The following is a 26,324-nucleotide window of genomic DNA, read 5'->3' as shown; positions in this document are numbered from 1 at the left end:
CGCTTTCGACATATGACTCATCGTACTCTGACATTTCAAAAATATTGTATTTGTTATGCGTCTGTCAAAAGATATTGCAGATACTCTTGATTTATCTCTGCTAAAGTTCAGCTTAATCTTACGTTGACTCCGCGTAAGTTCATCAGATATCAGGTTGATTACGCAATTCTTCATGCATGCACTATCAGTTTACTCGATCTACTAATCCTTCAGCTGAACCCATAAACATAAGACGCACACCCCTTAACAAATGAGTTGTAATCTACAAGTTACATTAGCAGGCCATCATCAATGGAGGATTTTGGTATCTAACCAATACATAAAAAAAAATCCAATAGAGAAGGTTATGGTGTGACATTTTAATTGTCATGTGGAATAAAATTACTAGAAAAATTGAATTCAAGCTTTAAACAATGTGAAATGTGAATTTAGTATTCATTTTAAAATAAATTAAAGTTTAGCAATCAATTTGATATAAGTACCATAAATTTATTAACGTTTAATGAAATTCACCCCTGTGTTTTGTGTCTATGAGGACACTCTGTGAGGCAAGGTATGATGTAGGTGGAAATGGGCACAATGAAGCATAATTCTAAGATTGAGAATAAGCTAAGTTACGATAGTACCCCAAGTCAAAAGGACTGAAAGTTCGTGGTGTGAATAAGCATGAAATGAAAGGACAATCATATGACAATCTCTTGAGCAAGACATAAAGACTTTTTCTTAAAGTACCATTAAGAATAGAAGCTTCAATGGATGAGCATAATGGGACTAGATTTTGAGAGAGGTGTTGAGCTGAGATACGATGGCATGCACTTTGGCCAAGATGATTCAGAACTCCCGAGATAAATGCATGAAGAAATGGAAGACTATCACTTGTCAAACCACTTGAGTGAGACATCAAATTCAATCCAATTACCGATTAGAATAAGAGGTTTTATCCAGGCAGATAGCTAGGAGGTGAGATCAAAAAATGAGAAGGAAAAAACAACAGAAAGAATAGAGAAAAGAGTGGCGTTGTGGCCAAAATGGTGACATGGTAGATCTGGGCCGAATCGAAAAATGATAAGGATAAACACCCATTTTCCTTAGAATCTGAAAGAGATATACTCAAAACCTTCCCGAAAAGCACAAATCCAAGGTGAGTTGTTTTGTGTGAAGGAGCCCAAGATGAGTAGGAGTTTAAGCGCATGAACTTAGACAGTTCAAATTAAGAGTGCCAATTAGGGATTCGGGTGTCGGGTTTACCCGACCAGCCTCGAGTCCAAGATAAAGACACTATTGACCAAGATGTTCACGTCCATCTTTCCATTCTCTTTTAGTCGTGACACTGGGACAAACTACACCAACTCGCCGTGGAATCAATCATTTGCTTATCACTAATTAAGCTCGTCTTGAGTATGAAAAATATATATTTATTGCATGAAATCATTACGACAAATTCATCATCAATCGCCCTGGAGATGTCAGTGGAGAAGATCATGCTTCCTAAAATGGATTAACCATCTTTGCCTTTTGCACCATGAAATCATTAATAAAACCGATGATCTAACCGCATAATTTAGTTACTAAAGTACCGTGAAATAAAAACTGTAAAAGGGGAAAAATATTACTCTCTCCGTCCCATTAAAGTTGGCCACATTTCCTTTTTGGGCGTCCCACTAAAGTTGGCTACTTTCCTTTTTGGGTAAAAATTACACCAAATTAAACTCTATAATTAAGTCAACTAATCTACACCTATTAACCTAATCTATCCTCACTCATATTTCTCTCTCTCACACCGCACCTCCCTCTCGCCTCTCCCTCTCTCCCCCTCTGTTCTTCTCCGGCCGACGCAACCCCCATGGCCACCGCCGCCTCTCCCTCTCTCTCCCTCTGTTCTTCTCCGGCGGACGCAACCCCCATGGCCGCCGCCGCCGTCTCTTCCTCAAATTTATCTCTTCTCATCTTCCTTTGTCTGCGCCGAGACCCCCATGGCCGCCGCCTCTCTGGCCTGCGCCGCGATCGCCGCTGCCTCTCTGGCCTGCGCCGTGACCCCCATCTTCCTCTGTCTGTAATTCCGGAGTCGCAAGCCCTAGGCCTTTTCTGAATTCCACCTGGTCTCTGTAATTCCAGAGCCGCGAGCCCTAGCCCTCTTCCGGGATTTGGTTTTGCGATTTGATTGAGGGGGATGGGCGCCGGCGCCGGCGATGAATTCCGCCTGGTCTGAGACCACCGCCTGTCACATCTCTATGTCTTCTCATCTCTCGCATCTCCATCTCCAATTAGAGAGGTAGCGCAATTTAGGGGCTAGGGCTTTCAGGCGGCGGTGGCGGCGACCCTTTGTAATTTCGGAGTCGCGCCGCCTTCCTGGTCTCTGTAATTCCGGCAAGAGTCGTGCCGCCTTCCTTGGTCTATGTGAATTCTTTTTTGCTTCATTTATTGGCCTATATAAATTCCGGCAAGAGTGCGACCCTTTTTTTTTGCACCATTTGTTGGTTGATTTCTCAAATTAGATAACAGGAGGCTTGATTTTCCTTGGTTGATTGGATAATTTTTTCTGGATTTTGGACCTGATTGGAGGAGATAGACTTGGGCAAGATTTGGTGTCATTTTTTTTTAGTTGGACTTGGAGCTGTGTTTCAGGTCGGAAGATGGGGGACTCTTTACAGTGGCTGATGGCAGCGACTTCGCCGGAGGAGGGAGCGGTGGATGAGAGGTGGCCGGTGGGCAGGATGAAGAGAGTAAACGGATGAAGAAGCATCTTTAATTAACTCAATAATTTTAATGGCCCCACTCAATTAAAACATAACACTCCATTTCTTAATCTCCGTGCCGAAAAGAATGTGGCCAACTTTCTTGGGACGGAGGGAGTATAATATATACAATTACATATGAAGAAACGAAGTTCAACTTCAAGTCAAACTCTCGAATATTACTAACAAAATTTTATTAACACAAATTCTCCTGTCAGATCACATATATAGGTAAGATGGGTCTTGTCGGGGCTGGGGAGTAGGTCTGGGCACAGGTAGGGGCGGATTTGGGCCGAATAATTCAAAGTAATTATTATTGTGATGAAAATGAATAATCGACATGAAGAAAAATAATGTTTTTGAAACGTTATCTTTCTTTATATCAATAATTATTTTTTGTTACAATAATAATTACTTGACCAAAATAAGTACACCGTCGTCGCATCCTTCGCTCCGCGCCTGCACCTAACGCTGCTCTGCCAGTTAAGATAATTGGTTGAAAAATATGAATTATTCGAAGAAATTATTATTGTGATGAAAAGTAATAATCGACATGAAGAAAAGTAATGTTTTTGAAACATTATTGTTTTCTTTATATCAATAATTACTTTTATAACCCGTCATAAAATCAATCCACGGCTCGCCCCAACTCCAACTCAATCCGTCTTTTTCATACACTTAATTGATCGCACATAGACCAACTCTAGTATTAATATTATATTCAACATCATTGAAATCAATATTGATTACATTTTATTTAGATTAATCCATAATGTTAAATACTCCAATAAACTAATAAATAACGTTCACTTTTAAAGATTAATCTTGATAAATAAAAATAGTAAAATTAATTTGTTGTCAATGCAACACATGACAACACACGATATCACATTACCAAACGCCAATAGCCGGGGGAGTTGGCTATAAGTCGCTATTGTCGATTTCTAAGACCGGGAGAACTGGATAGAAGAAACCGGAGACAATCTAACCCAAAGGCCAAAGCACACAGATAATTTACAACAAAAATACATAATAAATATAACACACCATTTCTACAAGCACCAAAACGAAGCCACGCTCAATTTTCTCATTTCTTCGCTGACTCCGTCTCTCCTCCACTGCACCACACCCACCGCCACCACCGCCGGTCCCATCACCGTCGCGAAGCTCCTCACCTCCACCTAATCAACTCAATGCCGGCCCAAAAGCGCTCGGCCGAAACCACCACTCCGCCTCCTTCTCCTCCGCCACCGCTTAACGAAGAAAAACTCGATGATTCGCTCCAGGACAGCGAGAATCACAACCACGAGCAGACCGTGAACGCCAGCGGTACGTGCTCGGATGCCTATTCATGTATAGTATTCGCACAAGTACTATTTCGGTTTCCAGTAAATTCGACCTTCGGTCAGCATCTCTACATGTATTTTTCTATTATTTGTTTATTGTTACGTATGTTTGATTCTCAGATTCCGATGAGAGCTCTTACTCCAGTGGTGAAGAAAAGGACGAGTAACTCTGTTTTTTCTCTCTCTTTTGCTCTACTTTTCATTCGCGCACTCACATAAGCAGCACGCACGAACACTGAGGCAGAAGTGTAGATAGGTGTACGTATTTGTGTATAATTTTCGACCGGTTTCTAGTGCTGCGCATTTTGGCCTGGTTTGATGTGTGAATGAGCTGGTATAGCTTGAGATCTGCATGCTTTGTTATTCGTTACGATTTGTTTACTAGCGGTTCACGGAGGAGGAGGAGGTCTGGCATATACATGAAGCGTTTGGACATTTTAATCTCCTGTGATGAAATCCGCAATTTGTCTTTGATGGCTGTCAAGTCTGACGATAAAATTGATTTCAATTTTGTTAACGGCTTTGGGTTTTCTCCCGATCATGTGCCAATTGGTGATTGATCCATAAGTCGTCCAGATTAAGATTATGTATTTGATTAGGTCGCATTATTTATTCTGGCCGATTTGCTGCGTTATGACTAAATTGGTACTTGGATTATGGTTTGAGAAGTGATAGTTTCCTGCTCATGTGGACTAAAAAGTACTTGCTCTCTTTATTTTTGGTATTACTTGTCACTGTACAATAATGTCTGTCTTTCTCAATAGTCAATAATAAAATCATGGCAATAAATTTTAGTGGCTCTTGCTGCTCCACAATCTAGCATGGTGATCCAGCGTATAACTTTTTTGACCTCTCTGATACTTTCTAGAAGTGCAGAAGGTGCTTACTTATAAGGCATCGGCTGTTATAGAAGTCCATGGGGAGTATTGAGGCTGTTTAAGTTTTCTAAGCTTATTAGAAATCTTTTATGTCTTCCTTTGTCAGAAGTCTGGCAGTTGCAGTTTGATTGTCATGCATGATTAAGTACTAAAGGATGCTTTTCCTTGGCGTGGCCAAATTAATTAGTGGTGGGGTCTTGTTGTTATTACATCTTAATGAGCATGTTATATATTTAAAACCCAAATGCAAAAGAAAATAAATGTGATTATGCGAGGACCGGAAACTCTGTAGTTTTTGCTTGGGAAAATTATGTGACTCTGTTTATGATAAATTGGACTTAACTTATCATTCTCCCTGGTGACATGCTATTCTATTGTTAAGATTAAACACGTGAGATAGCTGTCGATTGCAGCAGAAACTGGGAATTCAGAATTAGAAAGACATTCACTTCCATTTTATGCCTGTGAGAAGATATCCCAACCCATTCCCAATATGGGGAGTATAATGACTTCAACAGCTGTTACAATGTGGCAGAGAAAATATTTTTGTTTGCACTAATCCAAATTAGGCCATATTTGCATTTTGCAATGTTGTAAACTACTATTAAAACCTATGCTGTTCCATTCCAGATTTATTGTGGTGAAGTTGGCAGAAATACGCAAGGAAGTGCAGTGCCCAATATGTTTAGGTACAATTCTCGAATCTCAGTTTGTGACATCCGCATATATAACTCTTTTATACAACCAAATGTCGGTGATCACATGTCAGTATTGGCTATTTGGTTACTTCGGAAAATGCTCTCTTGTTAATAATGTGGCCAAAAATGGACAAAGAAAATATATTTGGTGACACTCATCATCTCTTTCTCTACATAAGTGATTCAGAGTTGTTCATTATTCCTTGAACAGGTATAATTAGGAAGACAAGGACAGTCATGGAATGCTTACATCGTTTCTGCAGAGAATGCATTGACAAATCCATGCGCTTAGGGTACATGCTTCCATGCTGTATCTATGGTCTGAGATTGGTTTTTTCTTTCCTTCTAACTTTCTGTTTACTGATGCAGCAATAATGAATGTCCAGCTTGCCGCACGCATTGTGCCAGCCGCAGATCCTTGAGAGATGATCCGAATTATGATGCCCTAATTGCCACTCTGTATCCTGACATTGATAAGTATGAGGAGGAGGTACTAGCTGAGAAATGTTTTGCCTCTCATTCTGCACAATATTATAAGAAATAAAAAATATATAAAAAAAAATCATCAAGAATCATCCTACTTGTTCTGTCAGGAATTGGCTTTCCATGAGGAGGAGAAGGCTCGCAATAAGCAGGTAGAGTGTGTCAGTTTTCAACCGAGGCTTCTTCTGCTTGTGGATAGTGCACTGCAATCATATGCACACTCTATGTATCCTTCAAGATAGCTTAAAAATATGTAGATCGTATTCCTTAAAGATGCCCCAATCCCATCTCCCCCTTAGTGGCTGGCAAGACAAATTATGTACTTATTCTCCATGAATGACTAGTGAAATGTTGCCTACCAGCATTTGTAGTTAAGAATTTCCTAGAAACCAAACACAGTTGCGTTAATTATTCTGTTTTCTGACAGATACAAGCTTCTATTTCCCAAACATTTCGTCGACAAGCTGAAGCACTAGGAAAGAAGCGAACATCAGCCAGAGTCACAGCAGCAGCATTTGTCAGGCGACAGGGTAATTATCGAAATTTGAGAGGCCGGAGAAATAGAATGGCTGAGAATCAAGGATCTGATGAAGAGGAAGGAACTAACGGAAATGATGGTAGCAAAGACTCGTCGTCAGCTGATGAACGCTCTCCTGACATCAAATCTAAGAGATATAAAAGACGGCGAGGAGCTCGGACTTCACAAACATCAGGAGCAAATGCAGATGGAGGTTCTGATGATAATGATTCTGAAACCAACAGAGAATTAGTAAGCGCTTCAGTTGGAATTATTGGAGGTACAGAAATTCTTGCCTGGGGAAGAGGTGGCATGCGCAGTAACACCCGACATGGTGGTCATAGTTGGGCCAACAGCAAACTTTCCAGGAATAATCGGCTCTCAAATCTAATTGATCATCTCCAATCTTCAAAGGAAAATGAAGAGGTGGAAGTTATAGACTGTGCTTTTGACATAGCAAATCCTGAGCCTCACTTCTTGTTTCTATCTGTTTTCTTATTTAATTGGTCATTAGATTGAGAGAGGCTGTACATGGGGATGTGATAGGGTGTGGATAGAGTTGACTTGGCACTAAAGAATCTTGAAACCTTCATACATTGGAATAACTTGATTGCTTATTGTGTATTGCATGTGACGTTTAAGATTGTGAGTTTGTTATATTACCTCATCGACATTTCTGCACATTGCCATTTAATCTGTTAAGAGAACTTAAAGGGTTTTGTCTTCTTCTTTCAGTTGAAAGTAAGTCTGACGCTTGTTTCATTGCTTGAGGACAAAATACCCAGCCTGAAGCGACCTTATCTCTGCTGTAGTTCTCGATCATCAGTTAGACACTTATGCCAGGTATTTTCACGTGTATTTTGCTGTGTGGTCTTTTCATTTTCTGCAGGAAATAGTCCAGTTAGAATAAAATGGGGACCCTGAATGATTTTTAAACCTACGTCTCTTGCAGTATGTTGCTATGCAGACATCTACGGAAGCTAGTGAAGTTGAGATACTAATAATTAAAGATTTTCATCCTGTAAACAATACTTCAAGTTTCAAAAATGAGCCTAGCATTCTAAATGCTTGCCACAGTGAGTTGCAGCTTTTGAATGAGCATCAGACATTGGGGGAAATTCATGGCAGTTTTACTCAGCAGAATCTGGTGAGATTTGTTCCCTTGTGATGTGCAAAGGTTGAACTTATTATCCTGATTCTGTGTTTGTGTGCATGTGTTTTACTTTAACATCTTATTCTAATTCATTATATACATATCTTATTGGGAAGTCGGAACCTGGGAATGGAGTTGAAACCTAGAGTTGTTTGAGAAAGATAAAGGCGTGGTCAGATTGGTAACTTGTCCCATTATCATATTACCATGCCTGTGATTTGCAGTGTTCTCATACTCAAGTGCCCTTTTCGGAAGACAAGGACCACCCGATGCCTGAAAATGCCAATAGCTTTAGAAAGGAACCAGACTTTTGAGGCTTTACCTTAATAGATGTTGAATTGTTTTTAACTCTTTATGCATCCAACACTACACCAGCCATAAATGATCCCGCCTTAGTGCTCTATATAATGAGCACATTATGATTGAACTATGATGCTTGTGGTCTTCACGCCCGTTGTTTGCACGGTTGCCATTCAGGAATATACAAGAGACGACTAACTAGTGATTGCATATCTGTGTTCAGGTTTTGGCATATCGGCGGAAGGCGCAAGGCGAAGGTAATTGACTAGGATGGAGCTTACATCTCTCTCAAAGGAAGCTGCCAACTGTATGCAGGATTGAAGTCTGCTTTGGTATATTTAAAAGTTAGATATTTTGTACATATTACATGCGGAGTCCTCCGATAATTAAAAACTCTTATACAATCAACTCTGGTGAAAGTTTATCTCCGGTGGCTTCACATTATATTATAATTATATATATATGTGTGTATTGGTGGTATAGGCTTGGTGTCAAAACTTCCAAAATTTCGGATTTCGTTTAATCTCTTCTTCAATTTCAATTTTGTATGCTTTAGCAAAGTTTTGAAAGATATTTTATTTCTGGTCCCTCATGAAACGAGTATATTTCATGCCCACCCAAAGACCATTTTCGGGATTCATTTCTAACATTTCTAGCTTTCTCATTTTCGTATCCATGTCGGGTATAAAATGTGGTAAATGCATCTGAGAAGAGCTCTCCCTGATATTTAATTTGTGCTTTTATAGCAAATTACAATTGTAACTTTAGTAGACCTTTTGTAAATCAGTATATTTCTTAGACTTGTCAATAATTATAGTAGAGAAGCCACAATTCGAATTCCGTACAAACACTCTGTAGCCATATTTGTACTTTTTGTACAAAAAAGATTTATTAGGATTTAGGCATTATCGGGAGAACATAGTTTTTACGGTCCTCATAAAACTTACATCATTCCAATTTCACTTATAATTACAAATGAATTTATATTCTTTTTTCAAACAATAAAATGAGAGTTTATTTCATAAATATATTAACATATATCCTACAGATGACATAATTAGATCAATTTAAATAAAAAGAAAGACAATCTTATTTTTGTTCTCATTATTTTCTTTTCTTGTAGGTGAGAAATAAATTAAAATAAAACAAATAGACAAAATGAAACTTGACTCGGTAAAACTGGAATTTTATCTAATTCTAACCTGATTAAATTATAAGCACGGTATTGGTTAAAACCAAAACACGTTAATCCATGCATGATGCTTCTGTTCGAGAAAGGCTCACAACAACGGATAGTTCTAAGAAAATAAAAGCTCCATTACGAGAAGCGACAAAAAGTTACAATAAACCTTATTTTCATAGCAAACAACAAAGGAAAATTACATGATAATATGTAGATCACAATAACCTATAACATAACTACTTTATTTACAAAAATAAGAAAATCAACAAAACCTACATAATTCCACCAAATTTAGAGGTGACTTTATTTACAATAATAAAACTAAAACCCACTAAAATTAAATGTGGGCAATGCATGCATTGAAATTCCGCCATTATCTACTACTTTCAACGGTGCTTGCTCCTAGTATCCCCACTGTAAAGCCTGCAAATCAAATTAAATAATCACTAGTTATCAAGAAATAACACACTGTTTATCCAAATATGTAACTTTTAGACGATTTCTGAAAAAAATTTACTTACGCAATGACATAATTTATCATTGAAAAATCGGGATGTTGAAATTGCAAAATAAATAAATAGTTTTGCAAATATGCAATGACATAATTTATCTGTAGAAAAATACCAATCATAGACAGTAGGGGAGTTGGGCTGCGGCTTGTCAAAATAGTCAGATCCGACGTTCTTGGTGGCGAGGTTGCTTCCCGGGTTGAAGACGCTCCGCCACACATTGTCCTTTTTCCCCGCCGTCGGCGACATATTTGTCGGCGTTCCCGGCGTCGATGGGCTCGACGGCATCGACAGAGACCTCTGGTACACCACGCCACTGCCCTCTCCTCCGTCTAACCATGCATCAAAATCAAAACTTATTGATAATATATGATGTGAAAATAAAGCAATGAATAATGTTTAGAATAGAACCTTTGGGGCTTGTGTACACCTTTTTGAGGTGTTTGAGGCCGCGGTCGGGCTGCGGCCCGGCCACAACATCATCCCACAGTTGATCAAGAAGCACCATTTTTTTCTCACTTTAACCTTTTAATTACTTGTAATTTGTTTTGGAGTGAGCATGAACATCATGTTTCGCCTATTTATATTGATTAATAATAATGTAAAAGGTTGTGCTGAAATATCTCCTAAAGTTGCTCTTCGGCTTGCATATTTCTTCTTCCCTGCAAATAAGAGTGAATTGTGGATAGGTATACATGAGATCTTTTACTTTAAATTGCATATTGTTTTTATATTACCATTTTTAGTGTATAAAATAATATTATTACTTCGTACATGTTAATTGGTTGATTTTTAAGACATTATGCAAGTGGTAATATCTTTTTAGAGTATTGTAGATATTACAATTTACACGTGTTGACACATATCACATACGTAAAATAAAGTAAAAATAAAAACTATATCACATAGTATGTTATTGGGCCTAGGACAAATAAAAACATAAGGCTTCAACTCAATTAGAGGGCCAGTTTAATCCTAATCCCCTAGAAGGAAAGGAACTAGCTGAAGCTGCTGAACAAAATATAGAAATAAGGTACAAAATATATTTCTGTTAATTCTTTTTTGCAAAATCTCCCTTAACAAACCATATATATTTTATTCTCTATGGGAAGAAAAAGAAGAAGAAAAAAATGGTAAAACAAACTTTCATGATGATAGCAGGTGAAGGTTAAAGAAGTAATTTCGCAAGGCCGGCCACGATGGAACTAAATCACATTGGAACATTAACCTTCACAAAATCCGGTTGAAAAATGACACACAAGATGAGTTTAAGCAGTAGCTTTCAAGCTTATTTCGGAGTCTCCCACGTCCAACCTCGTATGCATCAACCACTTCATTCAATACTTTTTCTATTACTTCATTAACTAAACTGATGCATCAACAATTATTTTAAAACGTAACAAAGCTGTACACATCGAACTAGACAACACAAAATAACAGAATTTTTTTTCTATTACTATGCAAAAGCCAAAAATGACGGGAGGATCTCTAACCAGCATTGCTGGGAAGCATAACTACATATATACAGTAACCTCAAATCAAAAAAATTAAAGGAAAAATGAAAATACTGAATCCAAGCTTCGCATATAAAGAGCCCAGAAACTATGGCAAGCTTATCTATCTGTCACACAAGTCCAGTAGTTCACCATGCCAAAGAAAATGTTCCCAGATGCTGCAAAAGATTTCCCCTCGAGCAACTCGCTATCCTTCTCAGGCCTCGTCAGCACACAAGAAAGGGGAGAAAGTACCAAGCCACAGAAAGAAGACTCGGGGTTCGAATTCAGCCGCTCCAACGCTGACTCAACAAATGGGAGCCCAAACAACCAGCATGCGACTACAATGCGCACTTCACGGCATCGAGCTTCTAAGCAAGTACCTTTGGAAAGTTTCCTACAAATTCCTGGGAACAGGAGAGCATCAGATATGAAGCAGACAAGTCACCAAAGTAGCAGCAGGAAGCAAGTTTCCCAAGTCAAAAGGAAAGGAAATGAGAAGCGCTCGACAGGAGACAAAAGTTTTAGCCAGAAGCTGTTCTCGTCATTCGCCACCCCTTGCAGAGATTGTCGATCCAGTCAACCCATACCAAGCATCAAACAACAAACGTTGCAATGAGGAAAGTATAAAATACCAGGCTTCACTTTCCTCAGCTCATCACTTCTATCAGTCGAGCTTGCAATTGCTAGTGGCTTGTCTGCTGATCTGTTACATCATATCCAGATACGAAAACATCACCAGATTTCTAAAATATAGCCTCTTCTAGAAGGGGATTTATTGCTTAGGAGAAGTAATTCAGAACATTTCATTCATCAGATCTTCAATATTCTGTAACCAATGACTGCACGACCCATATAAGCATCATGAGGCAAGTTGTTAATGCAAGTAACTAAGAGCTCATCAAAAGCAAGAGACCTAATTAATGCTAGTGAATACGATAAATTCCATAGCACCTGAACTGGGGAGAACTAAAAAGTAGAATTCCTATAAGAATAAAATGTTTCTGCATAAATATTTTTTAGTTCTTTAGAATTGCATTAGTAAATGAGCTTTCATTATGAGCTTCAAGCCGAGATAAATCAAAGACCAAACAAAAGAACTTGAGAGTGCTTTACAGAAAAAACAACTCACTGGGAACCAGCAGCAGATAGGGGGAAAAAGAGAACCTAACTGGAGCAACAGAATATATTTTGTATCTTTTGACAAGCAAGCCATGCACTTTACAGCAATGGATGTATATGTTGTACAGTGGCTCCACATTTAAATTCATTTATCCAACAAATGACGACTGCAAGCCCAGGAGGACCCAATGCATCTTCTTCTTCATTAATCATAGAAGAGATTACTATTTCCTTTCTTTTGATTGCAAAACCAACATATGGCGGTTTACAGCCCAAAATTATCTCCTCCCATTTACATGGCTTCTATAGCAAATTTCATTTGATGGCATATTCAGATTTTATGTGAAATCCAGATGTGCCCAATTACCAGAGGTCTACGATTTCCATGCTGTAAATATGATGGTCGGAATGAGGTCCGAAAATATTACCTAATATTTTATGTCCTACTCAGTGATCCCATGGTCATTAAGCATATCAACATTAGAAAATACTAACAATAATCAGCTCCCACATGAAAAATAAGTTAAAGAAATTGTGCCCATGGGAGATTTCTGTGCCTCATAATTCGCATGCCAGCAAAAGCACCTCATTCTCAAAGAAGGGTGTTGCTCCACCTGGTGCACATGCATTTTTTAGCATTCCCACTCGATTGACATGCACCTTCATGGGTGAGTGTCTTCAATGTGTAAATTAAGGTGAGTATATGCTTACCTATATTGCATATGCACGGGTGTAGCAGCCCAATGACCCTCCATCAAGTCCTTTCTAGAAAATAAAGTAATCGGACAACTATATTTTGATAAACTTCAAGATCAACATCCATGCTAGAAGCCTAATTAGGTTATAGTAATCTACAATGCAAATGGCATGGGAGGATTCATAATTAGAACATGTCTTTGTACTAACACTATGATAGTGTACCGCAGCTCTAGGTTTAGCGGCATTGAGGACATGAGAACCAACGGACAAGTTATTCTAGATTGTTTAGTTGGTTATTTGGTTGAGTGTTAATTGCATTTAGAGGTGCGGACTTAAGGCCAAATTGCAATTACAACACCGCTTTCAAGCCTAGGTAAAACGATACCCACCCTTTTGGGTTGTTGCAATGAGGACCACCCCCAACTTCGATCAATTCGTCAAACTTTCGATTTCAAACAAATTCTCATCATTTAAGCCTTCAATCTGATAAATCAAAGGTTGGGCATTGACAGGCTCGAAGAAAGGCTGGATGTTCGATACTTGCTAACCGCAATGAATTTTCCCGAAGCACCAACATATTCGCTAACAACATCTAATACTTGCAAATTTTGTGAAATTCGTCATGGTTAACAAGTATTGAACGTCAAGCCATATGCCAAAATGTTTTTCTACTCGCGTCCGTCAATGACCGAGATTTGATTTCTCAAATTAGAGGCTCGAACAACAAGAATTTGTTTAAAATCGAAAGTTCGACAAATCGATCAAAGTTGATGTTGATCTTCATTGCAAGTTTTGAAACAAGTCAAAAAGTTGGGTATCATTTTGATAAGGTTCTTTTTTAAAAGAAGATCCATAATAGTTCCTAGTTCCTCCCAGTGGTGACTCGAAACCCAACCTATTAGTCGGAAGAAAAGTGTCTTGCAAACTGAGTTGTGCTTTGTTATCTCATTTTGGTGAGGTTTAAAATTGATGTTATAATTGCAATTTGAACTAAGTTAATGCCTTTAAATGTTGTTCATCCTTTATTTAATCATATTTCCTTTTAGAGTCATAGTTGAGTTATAATTGGCCACCTATTCTTTTGTTCCCTATGCTTAATATTTAGGAGTCATAGTTGAGTAGTTGTGTAAAACTTTTGGAAATTAATTGAGTCGGCCATTCAAGCTTTCCTAAAGTATTTATTCTTAAGTTGCGTTTAATTTTGCTTAATATTGATCGTGCTTTTGAATTGCACAATCCATTACCCTTTATCCTTTATGTCTACCAATTTGGTGTGCATTTAATAATCTCTTTCAAGATCCAAACTCCGATGGAATCTCGCACATAATCAAGATTTTATGGACGGATGGTCACCATAAAACTCGTTCTAAGAGAATGGATAAGATGAATAGAATTGACCTTGCGCATCTTCTTCATGTACGTCAATCGAGGGAAGTACTTTTAACATCTTAGTTGTGGCAACTCCCCAACCCTCATTTTGATGATCCCTTCAAAAGTGGTCCTACAACTGAAAATTAAGTCCTCAATGTTTCATGGAAAGACCATGCCTGCGAGCTTGATAATGTCGAGCAATAACTTTTTCTCCATAAAAAAACTTACACTTGAAAAGATTGATCTCGCGTTGACATATCAATCGAGCCAAACCGCTCGAATTCATGGGCTAATTGCTTTGGGCCAATATGGCAAATTTCTTTGATAATGTTATTCTTGTAACTAACAAGTATGTCGTGTTTTCTCATCTAAAGCATTTGACCTCATATTAGATGCAAAAATGAGTGTCATTCCAACCACAACTTGCATATTCTTATTTGAATCGGTTGATGCTGTTGACGAAGAAGTTGGTGAAGAGAAGTTGGTGAAGAGCATAGTATACAACTTGTGAGTGACAATGCAGCTAATTACAAAGCAGCTAATTACGAAGCAGTTGAAAAGACATTGATGGAGAAGCGAACACGTTTGTATTGAACTTCATGCGGAACACATTGCATCGACTTGATGCTTGAGAAGATTGGTGAATTGCCATGGCACAAAAATGCATTACTTAAAGAAAAGAAGGTCAGCAACTTCATATACAATCATCAGTGGGCGTTAGCTCTTTTCAGAGAGACTGCAGGAAAAGATTTGCTTCGGCATGCTGCGACACGATTCGCCACTACCTACTTGACACTAGAGAGCATGCTTGCATTGAAGCAACCATTGCAATCGATGTTTGTATCGAGAACATGGGAATGATGTGCTTGGGCAAAGAAAGCTGGTGAAAAAGATTGTTATGAACGATCACACATTTTGGCCAAGTGTGGTTTACTCCAATAAAACCACAAAGCCACTTCTAGATGTTTTGAGGATGGTTGATGGCGAGAAGACGTCGACTATGGGGTTTATATATGGGGCAATGGATGAGGCAAAGGAAAAGATAGCCATGAACTTCGAGAAAAAAGTGTCTTCATACAAGGAAATTTTGGATATATTGACGAGAAGTGGGATACTCAGTTGCAAAGAGACTTGCATGCACCCGAATACTATCTTAATCCTCGATACAAGTGGGGTCCTAATGTTTCCACGCATTCGGAGATCAAGAGTGGTTTGTATAAGTGATTGGATCGACTCGTTCCAGAACAAAGTACTTACTTCAAGATCGATTCCCAACTCTATGAGTACAATTACAAGAAATGATTGTTTGGCATTCGGTCATCTAGAGGATCATACATGACACGCCCACCGGGTATTGTTTCCTGATTTAATCATTTAATTTCATTTTCAATCACAAATATTTAATTTATAGTTACATGGTGGGACAATTTTGGAAATGATGTGCCAAAGCTAAAAACATTTGCAATGAAGGCCTTTGGACTGACCAATCTTTGGACTTACTTGGTCAACATCTGCATGCTAACGTAATTGGAGTATGTTCAATCATGTGCACACAAAGCAAGGAAATCGTCTAACCACGGCGAGGTTGAACGATTTAGCGTACATTATGTGCAATAGGAAATTGAAGTACAATTATTTGAAGATACAACAACGAAAATGATGTTAATCCCTTGGTTGTTGAAGATCCGGCTTCGGATGATGAGGGGGTAGCCAACCCAAACAAAAGTAATGAAGATGAACCAATGGCAACAATTCAGGCGGAAAGCTCAAGTGGACAGAAGAGGAGGAGAAAAACTAAAGGTATTTGTACTTATATTCTTAAATAAATAAAATTTAATAATATTCTAGAAAAACTTTAACATTTAAATTAAATTATACGATCATATAGGTAGAAACCTTGCATTGATTAGTGAGATGGTGATGCGGATGATCATATAGGTAGAAACCTTGAGGATGAAGAAGATGAATATGATGGAGATGGTGATGCGGATGATTTAAGCTTCTTGGAGATTTGAATAGCTGATTAATGAACGGCTAATATTTTATTAGTATTAGACTATAATTTAAGATTTTACACTTATTAGTAGTTAAGAACTTCTGTGTTTTGGAATATTTGTTGTTTTTATGTGTTTTTTCTATGATTTACGTTTTTTTATCCGCCTCATACAGTTACAAAACTTACGCCAAGTGAGGCGGACGAAAAACGTATCACCTCACAAAACATACTTTAAAACATTGGCAATCATTGGGTCAAAGGTTGTGCTTTAAAATGCATTTTTAACCCATTCCAATAATGATTGCAAAAATATATAAATAAATCTTTTTGGGAATAAAATTATCAAATATTTTGGGTACTAATTCTGTACACTTGTTTATGTTTGTTCTTGAGTTGTAATTAAAAATATATATACTCCCTCCATCCCTGAAAATTGTGGTCTTATTATCATATCAGAACGTCCCTAAAAATTTTGATATTTCCTTATTTAGAAATACCACACAAACTTCTCCTTACTATTTACAAAAAGTGTGGGACTCAATCCTCACTCAAACACAACTACCACACTTTTTCTTAAAACTCGTGACATCTCCATTGAACCACAATTTTTATGGACAAATGGAGTACATATGAAGGTAATCCTACATTATTTAGTTTTATTACTTTAGTTTTTACTGAGTATTATGTTAATGTTAGTTTTTCTCTTCTGAATGTTTATTCACGTTATAAATTTAATTAAATATTACCAAATTTTACAATTCTAAAAATTAAATACGTAAATATCTATTTAGGACAAAAGTATACGTACAAACTTCACTATGATATTTATCATTTACTCATTTAATATGACACTTAAATTCTACTTGTATAGTATGTACAAACTTCAAGTTTAAAAAACTACAAATTAATTTATCATCACAATTTTTTTTATAGAAGACTAGTTCAAATTCAAATAAATCTATATATGTTAATTTTTTTATTTAGTTTATAAAATTTTCTAAATTTTCTAAATTGGATTTAATATAATACCAATATAGATCAAAATAAACTTGTTAGATATGTTTAAATATGCATCAAATGTGAATTTCTCAAAAAGAAAAATAAAGGTACTATAGTTGTCATATTACATGTTAGTCAACATACTATAGTCAGCTAATCATAGCACAAATCAATAAACTTAATGAACAGAGCAAACTAACAATTATCACCAAATTTATATACAAAGGGACCCCTATCATGAAGAAGACACATAAAGAACATTATATAATCATTACCTATCAACATAATTGTTTGCATAATTGAAACCTACATGCAGATTTTTGCAGGTTATTTACCAAAGTTCCTTATAGAAACTTACACTAGAGAATAGATACCTTAAAGTTGATCAAGATTTTTGAAGTTTCATCAATAAAATTAGATATCTTAAAACACGAAGCCGTTCATTTTGGTAAAAGGAAGGCATATAAAGGGGCCCACCAAGAAGGGATCAAAACTTTCCTTTTGGAGAGAGTATAGCACAAGAATAATCATTCAGCAATCTCAAGTTTTGCCATATATTTTGAGGTATCCCTGCAATGATAATGACCGGATATCAAGGATTATTTCTAATAAGCAATAAAATTTGACTCAAATACTTGTCCATCAATTTATTGAAGAGACTAACCTCAACTAGCTTTGCAAGTTTGGGCTGAGATGAAGAAAGATATAACTTGACAGATTCTTCTGTGCTAGGAATTTGGTGGGTTTGCAAAGTACTAAGAACCTTGTCAACAGCCTTCTTAACTATCAGTTTATGGGCATCTTTGCTAAGAAAGCCTTCACGCCAAAATGGTTTCACTAATTCTTTCACAGATTCTATTAGTGCAGATTGGAAATATTTGAAAGCCTTTGATTCACTTTGCACATGATCACCTCGCTTAAAGTCAGCTTCAATATCAACTTTTGTGCCTGAATCATCAACTTCCAATATTGTTCCATCCATTGTCTTATCATGTTTAACTTTATCATTGCTAGAACTCAAAATATTATCCTTCACAGTATCACCAGCAAGAACATGATTCAAAACACTCTCCTCCCGTTGAATGCTTGACTGCACATTTACATTCTTAATAGATGATCCTTGGTCAGAATGTGAAAACCTCACCCTGATATCCTGAACATCTTTCTTATCAGTGCTGTCATGCGTTGGGTTATAACCACATTCTTTCAACAATATGCTTCGAGTTATCTCATGACATGGGCGGAAAGGAGCAGATGGCTCCCAATCAAATGAAGAGAAAGTAGCCTCAAACTTGGCTGGCTCGGCTTCCCCAAAACTACGATTACTAGGCAGAGTATCCGATTCAAAGCGGGAAGCTTGTGGAATGCTTTGTTGCATGGAAGAGGATACATAAGCATGACGCTCCAGGCTGCTCTGCAAGAATTTACGAGGCCCATGTGCACTAGAGTTGCGAGAGGAAGAACAAAAAGGTAAGGCATGCCTAGTATAAGAATCTGGCAAGTCTGCAAGCCTATGATCATTTTGGACTATATTACTCTTCTTACTAATTATTTCATCCACTGTTGGCCCGAAACAAGATACTCTAGTGTCACAATCATTGTCATGTGATGTAACAGAGGAACTTCCATGATATGCGCTATCTCTAGCACTTAAAATTCCTCTGACAGGAGGACTGCCATAGTTCCGGTAATTATCCAAGTATAACTTGTGCCTCAAACTCCATCTATCTTCCTGTGTAGGAGCACCCAAATAGGTATCATCTTCAAGGAGAACCAGCTTTTCCGTCTCACTGTTTAATTTTGGGTTCTCTTCACTTTGTAGGGGTGGAATACATGCACTCGAAGGTTCTGCTACAGCCACAAAAAGAAATAGAAAATTGGTTGGCTTATAAGATCTTATGAACACTACACACAAGTATACTTCTCAGCATACTTGTATTAGATGTCTTGCTACAAAACATATACAAGTTACCTTCCCTCCCTAAGGCTTCACTTTTCAACACCACTGCATCTGGTCCGTCCTTTATGTGAAGGAATCTACAAGTCTTTCCTCTGATGCACCATCCTTTGGCATGAAATTCACACACTATCCTTAATTTTTTGCTCTCTCGACCAAATTCAGCACTAGGTAAAGGATCCCTAAACCTTATTTTTGCAGCATGCAACCTGAGAAACTTTTAGCCGCCATCAGGACACAATTCCATAAAGAATGACTAAAAGTAAGATGTGACTAAAACTATAATCTCTCATGTGCAAGTTAAAAGTTGTGTGACATCTGGAATTTGATAAGAAGTGTAACCTGGGTGATATGTTGCCAACACCTTCTAGAGCTGAGTGATTAGTTTCTGCCATAATCGATGCAATAGCACTAACATTCTCCCCAGAAGCATTAGCCATTGTGGATGTGGCATTAACATCTCCAATGAAAGTTGTGGTTTTGGCATGATTTACTTCTCCACTGTCATTCAAAAGTGTCTTTTCCTTATTGTATTTAGAGATTTTTCCCCCTGCGAGAACCCGTAAGTTTTAGATAAACTGTGGTTCCCAAAAGCAATTAGAATGGCTAATACAGACCAACAATATGATGTGGAAGTGGCATTAATCTAGAAACTTTCTACTTAAAGTCAACCCTTGTGTGCACATCAATAAATGCTAAAATCCTCACCATTGACATATAATCCTTCTTTCTCACTTGACTCGGAAGTTTTTGCATCTCCAATACTTTTGACAAAAACTCCTTCAGTAAGGGAACTTGAATGTCTATGATCTTTGTGCTCATCAAGCTCTAGAATCTTACCCATATCTACAATGAAAAAGAAAACAAAGAAAATATTAGATCCAACTACACCAGACTGCTTCCTAAGAGCATCCTGTTAGTAGTATAACAGACAGATTTCTGGAGGAAGATATTAGAAGACTGGCCCATGGAGTATTAAAGCAAGACTGGACTGGTGGAATCAGATAAAAGAGGACTTCAATGTGGACTGGTAAACAACTCCGAAAGGCTTTGACCGTCTAAAATCAGAAAGAAAAATCATAGCCAGTATTTCCAAACAAGCAAGCTACATCAAAAGGTTGAAGCCCATATTTCTAAAGCCTACATTTAACACTTCCGATCGGAATAAAAGGTGGGCATCTAGGTCAATATATCAGTCCGCGAGTAGAGGTGTCATTTGGCTATTAGGCTGACCGACAGACCATCCTAACCCACAACTTGGGTCATGGTCACACAGGCCGGCTCCAAAAATAAATCAGCCCCGAACAATGTAAAAGTGTATATATCAATAACTACAAGATAACAGCTTGGAGGGGCAACACTAAATATGCGCATGACAAGCGGCCAATATTGGGTGTCATATCTGAAATCTTACTACCTTCAAACTTTATCTCTTTGTTTTCCTCATTAGATCGCACATATGCACACGTGTATGGCGTACGTACATATCTTGTACTTTCTTGTTCACCATCAACTCTTAGATAATACACGTTTGTCTCGTTCCATGACAAATGGAAGGCAAATCTGTCTGATCCCACCCACGACTTCTATCATCAAATCCTGTCTTTACGTTTTCCTCTGTTTCCTATCAAGAATTTCCACCTTTGCTTTTCTGTTGACAGTTGACACTATACTAGAAGATCCGAATAGATAACAATTTTAACACAAAACTCAAACTAGCATTATACCAATGAAGGGAAACAAAAGACAAGCCAACGAAGGGGGTCAAGGGATAGACTAGCAGTGCCACAGAATTGAGGACACACAAGGGAATTCTAGTACAATGTTATCAATGGTGGATGGCTGTTATAATAATTTGCCTAAAACCCAGCATAAGGTTATGATGGATGGCATAACAGGTTATGGAAGATGCATAGCGGATTAAATAAAAAACAATCTATATACAAGACTTGATATATAAGACTTAGGAAATTAAAACTGCATAAAGTAATAGAAAACTTAAAATCACAAGTGTTAACATATAAATCATTAATCATACTCCCTCCGTCCCATAAGAGTGTGCATGATTGTTGGTGGCACGGGTTTTAATAAATATTAGGTGAGTGTGTTATTAGTGGAAGAAGGGGCCCACTTTTATTATTGGAAGGAGGAGTTCAAAAAAGGAAAGTGCACACTTTTGTGGAACGTCCCAAAATGGAAATTAGTGCACACTCTTATGGGACGGAGGGAGTAACATATAAATAGATAATTATCTCTAATGAAATGTCTAATCCTCCTCATCAACCCCAATATAATCATCTTCCTCTTTATCATCCCATGAAGCAAATTTGTCTTCCTTTTCTCCAAATGCCTCATCAATCGGATGCTACATCAAATCCATCGTGCCAAGCATGGTGATGGCGTAATCCTCAAAAATTGGCGGTGCCAGCCGCCATGACTATTATTCGATAAAATTGTTCTGGTAGGTGTAGATGAGAGTTTAACACCTCCCATGCTAGCAATGAAATCGCGAAGTGGCACGGGATGGTGAGCAACATGATGGGGAAGGAAAGACTAGCATGCCAAGTCGGCTCGTACCCGCCCAACCATTTTCTTTGTCCATGAAGTGGATTTGATCATACTCCCGCCGTCCCACAATAGTATGTACACTTTTTTCCAACACGGGTTTTAAGAATGCTAGTTAAGCGTATTGTGAGTTGGAAAAAAGGCTCACATTATTTGTAGTGTTATGTTATTTAATTGGAGAAAGTGGCCCACACTAGTGGGTAACGGAGTTGAGTTGAAAATTTGAAGATAGGCCACAACTAGTATTTGTTGTAAATAAGTTGAGATATTGAGGTTAAAAATTAAGGGGTAATGTTCAGAAATGCATACTTTTGTGAGACGGATGAAAATGGTAAAAAGTGCATACTTTTGTGGGGCGGGGGTAGTGTTAGATTTCACTCGTTCTAACTAGGTACCCATAGCATTAGTCCAGTCCCTAACTTCTATCTGACTAGGCGGATCACAAGTATGGATCTTATGCACCCACATTTAAAAGCAACAAGAAGAAGAACAAAATAGCTCTCAATTTAGGAAAGAATCAGATCTAATCTCGTTAAACGATGTTAGTCCATATTTCGAAATCTCAAAGGGCCCACCAAGCTAACATGAGAGTTAGTCACCATCTTCCCTTCACATCTTCCGTTCACTAGGTCTTCCTCTTTAACTGCGGGATGAAATCACAACATGGAATACAATCGAGAGTCATCGTTCTCTTTAGCTACACGTCTCTTTTTATTGACTAATTAGGATGGGCTTCCTCGGTGACCATTAATTGATGACCAATCTAAGACCATGTAGAATAAACCAAAATTTTGAGGTCACTAGTATTTGATCTACCTTCGTAAACTTCTTCGCTATTTGATGTTGGTATGTTTAGTAACTTTAGTTATGAGATTTGTTGCAGGTATTCTTTGTTAGATCTAGTAGATATTTTCCAAAAGAAAAACTGCTTCGTTTAGGTATGGAATGTTGTAAAAGATGTCAAATATGAAAATGTGGTCACTCAAGCCAAGTGCCTAATCAGAGGTTAAAATAAAAGAAGGCGGCCAAGGATCGCTAGGGAAGGGATTTTACAATGTTGGTTAAATTATATTCCAAACTCAAAGGAAAACATTCCCAATCTTCCAATTCATTGATCGATTTTTATGGGTAAAATCTATTATTAGTATCAAGAATGGATGTGTTCAATTAAGAAATAACTCGTATTAAAATCACCATGGACGTTGAAAAATGGTAATTCAAACATGCTTCAATGCAGGGCCCAACATAAATATATAAATTTTAGTACAAACTATACATATACAATCACACTTCGAATGACTTAGCAATGTTGTAAAAAGCTTAGGGCGGACCTGAGGCGTTTTGCCTTGCGAGGCGAGGCGCAAGCCTCGGAATGAAGGCAAAAGAAAATCATAATTATTCAAAAAATGTAAAACAATATATAGCAAACATAAAATTCAAATTCTTGTAAGTCTTAAAATAATCAAAATAAAAGCTTAAAGTATCTCATAAAAAGTTTTAACAAAATAAAACATAAACTTACAAGTTGGAAGTTCATGGTGTGTAAAGAGGAGATGGGAAAATTTAGAAGATGAAATTACGCTTCTCTGAATTACAGACCCAGTTTGGCGCCTGTTGGGTTGTAATTTTATGTTTTAAAGTGTTGGGATCAATATATATATATATATACACACACATACTTAATGGGCTTTTTAAGTCCTAGTCAAAATATTAGTGGGTATTAAATAATTATTCTGAATTCCATCAAAAACAAACAAAAAGACCTATGCGACTCTTCCTAATCCTATGGCCTCTCGCTGCCTCAACATGAATCGCATCGCCTCAGCGCCTCGGCGCGACGAGGGGGCCGCCTCTCACCGGCGAGGGGCTCATATATCCAAAACCCAGAGAGGTGGACAGATTGGGGCTGTTTGGCACCGCATCGCCTTGAGGCGCGCCTCAAGGCAGCCGCCTTGAGCGATTTTCGCAACTCTGATGGCTAGTTGACAATTTTCCCAATAAATTACTCTAAGTTTCCAAATTCGTGTAAGCGTGTTGTTGTTAAGGAATAAATGTTAATTCCTAATTAATGACATAGAAAGTAGAGGACCAAGGTAACAGGCCATTCTCCACAATCTGCATATCAAGATCCTCCCTCAATGTGAATGCATAACTCAGTTTCCGATGCCTCTAACTTCATGGTGCCTACACGATCTTACAATTCTCATAATTAAAGAAGATAAAGAAATGAAAAATAAAAGAATATTTTTTGTGAAAATTATCCTATAAGGGTCTACAGCTGAGCAATGCTGATTCATCACTTTTAGTAATTGATATTTATGTCCTGGGAAAAAAATTGACAGTAAAAAGTAATCTTTCATAAATGACCAAGATGAACATTAAATTATTTCTTTAAAGCATAAATTAAAATTTAAGTCTTTATCTTTAATATGGTTGCTCTGCACCTTACTCTCTAGGACAAGGCTTTTGCACAATTGGCTAGGTTTTTCCATGTGGCGGAAAGATTTGCTTGTATTTTTAAGTTGGGCCCCATTGTGAAAGCAAAAGCTGTTATAAATGGTAAGTATTTATTGTGTTAGTTGAACTAATTGAGCGTTCAAGAGAGTAGCCAAGCATAGTATGTCAAGTCATGGAGCTAGTCAGCTAGCAAAAGTTTATCAATATCGTAAAAGTTTACAAGAGGCTTCAATTGTAAGTCTTTAATATGGTTGGTCACACCTTACTCTCTCGGACAAGGTTTCCGAACAAGCATCCAGGTTTTGCCATGTGGCGTAAGGATTCGCTTGTTATTTTTCAGTTGTGTCTCATTGCGACAACAAAAAAATGTTATTAAAGGGCAAGCATTATTGCGTTAGTTGAACTCATTGAGAGTTCAAGAGCAGTGGCCAAGCATAGTATGTCAAATGATAGAGCTAGCAAACGTTCATCGAGACAGTAAAAGGCTATGGGAGGCTTCAATTGTTCTCTAAATTTGATAAGGAAGTCCACAGCATAAATCTTATGACTAACATAAACGTGTCTCTCAAACTACAACAAGTGCTGCGTGGGTTTCCAAACACAGCACTTGTGTTGATTTATGTTAATGAGCTCAAAGACATTCGAGAACTAAGTGTATCACAAATGCGCACAAGTAATTGGTATAATCTGATCAGAATCGTACACTAAAACACATAACAACTGAACCCCAACGAGCACATATATTCGCATGCAATACAAACTTATTAGCTCCAGTAATTTATTTGATGTAATCCCACGCAGATACCACCAGAAATAATCACAAAAACAAGGAAGGGCGTAATTCAATTATTGAAAAACAAAACTAACCACTTTTCTGATTTTTCTGGCTTGAAGCAGCTAGGTCTTCTCCAATTTCAACCTCCCCTCCACTTTTGACGTGCTCGGCTCCGACATCGTCTTCTTCCTCTATCTCTTCCTCGACTTCAATCTCCTCTTCCACCTCGATTTCCTCTTCAATTTCCTCGTACACGATCTCGTATTCGTCATCATCGCCGTCGGAAGTCAAAGGTTTCGGTGGAGAAGGCGAAACCACCGTGTGGGATGAGACCATTTAGGGCTTTAAGATGGCACAGAAGGCGGCGGCGTAAGCGGGCGATGATATATTGGGGGAGCTGTGGATTAGTGAATTTGGTGTCAACATCAGCGATTCAGCGTCATGTTTTATGTCCCTTTCCTTTTATATATGTTCTGTCAATTTCCAAACCTATTTCCTTACACGAAGATAATACAAACAAAATAGGAAAAGTAACTTATTACACAAAATTGATTTTTCTTTACCGAAAAATGGATTGAACTCATAATATGATTGGGATTTGGGGGACACATTTTTAGGGGATCTTTTGTATCAAAATCAATTTTTGTTCTATTCATGTGTTTAGATTGTCAAATATAATCGCATATCGCAAGAAGTTGTTATGAAAGTAACAAATGTTTGACCAATTTTTCCGAATAATTAGACATTTAATTTTGTAGAATTATATGGCATATGAATGATATATGTTCGGAGCAGATGATCGTAATATTTTTATTTACTCAAAATTGATTTTTGATGAGTAAACAATAAGTGATTAAAGTTTGTTACTTTAAATATAAAGTTGTGGGATAAAGTAAAAAGTACTAAAGATAAGTTAAATGAATAATTAGCATTAATTAATTTGATTATCACAAATTTTTATGTGAGATTGAGTGTATGTATTAGACGGGTCGGGCCGGGGTTGGGACATGGGTCTGAGGGAGAGTCTAAATTAGGTCAAGGCGCGGGTCTCGATCGGGCAATTCAAAGTAATTATTATTGTGATGAAA

The 26,324-nt window shown here is 37.6% G+C and overlaps 3 protein-coding genes across 13 annotated transcripts; 1 reads left to right on the top strand and 2 right to left on the bottom strand.

Moving 5' to 3' along the window:
* Positions 1-3,687: 3,687 nt before the first annotated feature.
* Positions 3,688-8,534, top strand: LOC130985486 (putative E3 ubiquitin-protein ligase RING1a). Of its 5 annotated transcripts, none has more exons than XM_057908482.1 (10): positions 3,688-4,064; positions 4,202-4,244; positions 5,590-5,648; positions 5,869-5,950; positions 6,027-6,147; positions 6,251-6,292; positions 6,568-7,083; positions 7,393-7,500; positions 7,610-7,804; positions 8,334-8,534. In XM_057908482.1, exons 1-10 carry the CDS (start codon positions 3,929-3,931, stop codon positions 8,373-8,375), a joined length of 1,344 nt encoding a protein of 447 aa, XP_057764465.1. In that variant the 5' UTR covers positions 3,688-3,928; the 3' UTR covers positions 8,376-8,534. The 5 variants fall into 5 exon arrangements, with proteins under 5 accessions (XP_057764465.1, XP_057764466.1, XP_057764467.1 ...); XM_057908481.1 differs by having other exon boundaries at positions 3,758-4,088; XM_057908485.1 differs by having other exon boundaries at positions 3,958-4,064; positions 4,202-4,339.
* An 872-nt stretch (positions 8,535-9,406) lies between these two features.
* On the bottom strand, positions 9,407-10,374 carry LOC130985485 (dormancy-associated protein 1). The gene is made up of 3 exons (XM_057908480.1): positions 10,214-10,374; positions 9,918-10,134; positions 9,407-9,716 (listed from the first exon to the last, which is right to left on the bottom strand). Exons 1-3 carry the CDS (start codon positions 10,308-10,310, stop codon positions 9,680-9,682), a joined length of 351 nt encoding a protein of 116 aa, XP_057764463.1. The 5' UTR covers positions 10,311-10,374; the 3' UTR covers positions 9,407-9,679.
* Positions 10,375-11,236: 862 nt separating this feature from the next.
* Positions 11,237-25,695, bottom strand: LOC130985484 (protein FRIGIDA-ESSENTIAL 1). Of its 7 annotated transcripts, none has more exons than XR_009088977.1 (7): positions 25,329-25,691; positions 20,148-20,285; positions 19,782-19,989; positions 19,455-19,648; positions 18,147-19,333; positions 17,857-18,052; positions 11,237-12,137 (listed from the first exon to the last, which is right to left on the bottom strand). XR_009088977.1 is itself a non-coding variant. In XM_057908475.1 (7 exons), the coding sequence occupies exons 1-6, from the start codon at positions 25,570-25,572 to the stop codon at positions 18,023-18,025; spliced, it is 2,001 nt and encodes a 666-aa protein (XP_057764458.1). In that variant the 5' UTR covers positions 25,573-25,691; the 3' UTR covers positions 11,931-12,003; positions 17,983-18,022. The 7 variants fall into 7 exon arrangements, 5 of the variants coding, with proteins under 5 accessions (XP_057764459.1, XP_057764457.1, XP_057764461.1 ...); XM_057908475.1 differs by having other exon boundaries at positions 11,931-12,003; positions 17,983-18,052; XR_009088978.1 differs by having other exon boundaries at positions 11,966-12,001; positions 17,960-18,052.
* Positions 25,696-26,324: the final 629 nt, after the last annotated feature.

This window comes from Salvia miltiorrhiza, chromosome 5, assembly GCF_028751815.1.
Source record: "Salvia miltiorrhiza cultivar Shanhuang (shh) chromosome 5, IMPLAD_Smil_shh, whole genome shotgun sequence".
NCBI lineage: Eukaryota > Viridiplantae > Streptophyta > Magnoliopsida > Lamiales > Lamiaceae > Salvia > Salvia miltiorrhiza.
Note: the sequence above shows the minus strand (reverse complement) of the source record. Positions and strands in the feature narration are given on the sequence as shown.